This window comes from Parus major, chromosome 18, assembly GCF_001522545.3.
Source record: "Parus major isolate Abel chromosome 18, Parus_major1.1, whole genome shotgun sequence".
Classification (NCBI taxonomy): Eukaryota; Metazoa; Chordata; class Aves; order Passeriformes; family Paridae; genus Parus; species Parus major.
The window spans coordinates 10,890,620-10,894,274 of record NC_031786.1 but is presented as its reverse complement, the minus strand read 5'-3'; the positions used below and the strand labels follow the sequence as shown (position 1 = coordinate 10,894,274).

Here is a 3,655-nt window from a genome sequence, read left to right as displayed (position 1 = left end):
AGTGGCAGGGGGACAGTGGCAGGGCGACAGTGGCAGGGCGACAGTGGCAGTGCCAGAGGAGCGGTGGCAGGGGGACAGTGGCAGTGCCAGGGGGACAGTGGCAGGGGAACAGTGGCAGTGCCAGAGGAGTGGTGGCAATGCCTGGGGACGATGGCAGTGCCCAAACTTGGGGGTGTGGCAGTGCCAGGGGGACAGCGAGTGGGGCCACCGGGGTCGGGGCTGTTTCTCCTCCTCATTCAGTTCCAATCTCAGCCCCTGCCCTGCACCCTCCCGGGCCAGGGGAGCTCAGGCCGGCTCCTCGTGCCCTGGCTGCTGTTCAGGGACATGTTCCCCTCTCTGTTCCCCCTCCCAGGGCTGCTCTCAGAGCAGCTGGGGCTGAGGGGAGCAGGGGGTCAGAGCCCCACTCCCATCCTGCAGGGAAAGCCACCCCTGGCACCAGGCCAAACCCAGGCCTGGGTGATTTCCTTCCAGGTTGGAAGGGAACAGGTCACAAACCAAACACTTTTGGTGCTGTGTCTCTATTTTCTACCCTGGCCTTCAGCCCAGGTCTATTTTTAGTCCAGCTCCAGCAAATATGGAAGATCTGGGGAGAGGGAAAGCCAAGCTTTGTCTGGTGGTATTGAAGTTGCCTTTTTCATTTCTCTACTGAGTCATCTCCAACCCTTTCTTTCCTTTTTCTTTTTTTTTTTTTTGTCTTTAAAAAAATTATAATAAGGAGATAAAAAGATGATAATAATAAACCATGGAGTGTTCAAGTCTGGGCAGCATCTCCTGTGAGGGTGGAAAAATATAACTTATTTGCTAAAGACTGTGCAGGTTGTACCTGCAGGTTAATCCCAGGTTATCCCACCTGTGAGCCCGAGCCTTTGGAGCAGCTGAAGGAAAAATCCCGGTGCTGGGGTGGGTGCTGGAACTGTCTTGTGCCAATGACTCTCGGAGCCTTTTCCTGCTCCCAGGTCAGCTCCTCTGGAAAGATTTGGAGCCTCCTCCTGTGCCTCCCACCCACCCAGGAATTCCTTGACCCAATTACTGCTCCTGTACTGGAAATAAACCAACTTTTAATATTTTACAATTACTTTAAAAGTTCTCTGCACAATATTTTACAGATCAGCACAGACTTTACACAGATTTGTTGAGGCTACACAAATGTACAAAGACGACCCCAAAGAACTCTGGAATTCTTTCATTTCCAGAAAGCATCAGAGGTCAAAACCTTCTCCAGAATTCTGAGTACCTGGAGTTTATGCCTGGTTTTCTCTATGAGGTGGAAATTCTCTTCTCCAGGATTGCTGCAGGGCCAACTGAACCCAGAGGGATTTCTGTCCTGGCATGGATTTAGCCACAGATACCAAGATCCCTGAGAGGAGTGTTTGACAGGGTAAGGTGCTGTTTTAAAACCCTGAACAAAAACAACCAGCTGCCAAACTCCAGCCCCACTGGAGAGAACACATCACAAACCTGTTTTGGGAAGGAAAACTCGGTGAGAAAACCTTTTCCAAGTGCATGAAAAGAGCCACTAAAATTAGATTTGGATCCTTGGAGCCTATTTGGCTGAGAGGAGTGCCCAGGCATCCTGGAGCAGGGACAGCACAGCAGAGCCTGGCTGTGCTGGGGGTCCCTGCAAGGACAGACACTGCTCCATGCACTTGGATAAACTGGGTGCTCCTGGAGCCACTGTGAGGTCAGAGAAGGGGAATCTTTGCTGGGAGACCACCCTGGCTCTGCTCTGGCTTGGGGCCAGGGCTCCTGTTTGTGCCCAAGGGATGCTTCACCCCCCTGAGGAGCTTTCCTTGATCCCCAGGGCAGCTCCAATCTGGGGTGGGGGATTCAAGCAGGAGGGGGAAGTGCAGAGGCCTCAGAAGTGCTGGCACATTAAGATTTCCTCATCTCTGGCCCTGATGGGAGCTGCACCCAGAGCTGCTGAGGACACCAGGGAGCACCTTGGGGACCATGGTGCTCATCCCTGGCCCAGGCCAAGCTGTCCCCAGCAAAGGGACAGTGGCCAGGAGCAGAGTCAGGGCCACAGGAGGGATCCCCAACACTTCCAGCAGGGATGGGGGGATGCAGCAGACAAACCTGACCCTCACTCTGATGAGACACCTGAACCCCCAGGAGCTCTGGCGCTTTCCCTGGCAGATTGAACCTGAAATGACACTGCTGATGTGCCACCAGCCCTTGGGGACAGTGACAGAGCTCACCAGGTCCTGTTTCCTGGAGGATCAAGGGACCCCCTGAACTGACCCTGCTGTGGCTGAGCCCTGCAGCCCCCAGCAGTGCCAGGGGTCCCTTCCAGACATGTCCAGGAAACAGAACCTTGGGATCAAGCTCCTTTGAATCTGCAGCAGGCAATGAGCTCTTGTGCTGCTAGCAGTGATACAATCCCCAAAACCACCCAAAACAGCCTTATGTTTTTGTTCACAGGGTCAGACTATTCCTAAATACCCTCAAATATTGCACCTTTCTGTATCCACAGCCTTGCAGAAAGGGGGAAGAGGTTGGAGTGTTTGTGTGGGGGAGGATCTCAAATCCTGCTGTCACTTGCAGGTGGTACTCGCTGGGTTTGGTGCTGGGTCCTTCTCCAGCAAAGGTGACCCTGCAGGTACCTGAGGAAATGCTGGTGCTTCCCCCAGTGCTTCCCTCCCTGCTGGAGATCCAGCACTGCTCCTGATGGATTTCCAGCAGCTACAGAGGGCTCAGCCCTGGGCTGGCTCTGGCACACAGTGCTGGGAGCAGGATGCTCCTGGACTCAGAGTACAGGTCAGTGCTGGAGTCCTGCAGGAATTGGGAATTCCTCTCCTGGATGTACAGGAAATACATGGATCCACCACCAGCTGTCCTTGCCCTGGGATACCTTATTGCACTCAATTCCCTGGACACAGGCAGCCCATGCTGCAGGATCCCTGCTCTGTTTCCCTGCAGGACACACAGCCTCCAGAAGGGAGGAAACCTTGGGAAACCTGTCCCCATCCCAAAAAACTGTACTGAGCATCCTCGACCTCACAGGTGAAATACCACCAGGACAGGGGCTGGTATTTCACCAATACAATGGGAGCTGTAATTCCCATGCACTGACAGACACCCGACACCACTGAGCCAAAACCACTCCTTTTCCCAAATATCCCCCCCATATCCCACCTGCACCATTTTCTGCCACGGAATATCCCTGTCCTTGCCCTGCCCTCCCACCCCGGTGTTGACATCTGCTGATCCACAGGGAGATATCCAGGAACCACCTCCCCCCCTTGCTGAGGAGTCCCCAGCGACACCAGAGCACGACGATCCCACTTCCCGAGGAGGGGCTGAGCCTGGGGCAGGAGCAGGCACCACCCTGACACCACAACAACTCTTCAGCTGCAGCAGCTCTTGGCCAAGCAGGGCTGGGCATCCTTTTCCTTCCCCTCACTGGGTTGGTGCGGGACGGTCTGGAGGGACACAGCCCCTCTATGGCAGTGCCCCACTGAAGGTGGCAATGGGCAAACACAGCAGGGAGTGGAACTCAGAGGGGTCCTGGGGGGGCACTGGGGACCCTCTGGGTGCCAGGGAGTCGCTGTCCCTGGGCTTGTAGCACACGGAGATCTCACACCTGCAGGGAAACACGGAAACAACCTCTGAGTGGGCTGAGAACCCTCAGGGGCAGCAGGAACAGGGCTGCAAA

At 55.1% G+C, this 3,655-nt stretch overlaps 1 protein-coding gene across 6 annotated transcripts in view; it reads right to left on the bottom strand.

Annotated features, from left to right (window-relative positions):
- Positions 1-1,038: 1,038 nt before the first annotated feature.
- PIK3R5 (phosphoinositide-3-kinase regulatory subunit 5) overlaps positions 1,039-3,655 on the bottom strand; it is a 36,864-nt gene continuing 34,247 nt past the window's right edge. For all 6 annotated transcript variants that reach the window (XM_033518707.1, XM_033518706.1, XM_033518705.1 and 3 more), the window contains one exon: positions 1,039-3,583. In XM_033518707.1, the coding sequence (XP_033374598.1) occupies positions 3,442-3,583 (142 nt within the window). In that variant the 3' untranslated portion in view covers positions 1,039-3,441. The remainder of the gene's footprint in view (positions 3,584-3,655) is intronic.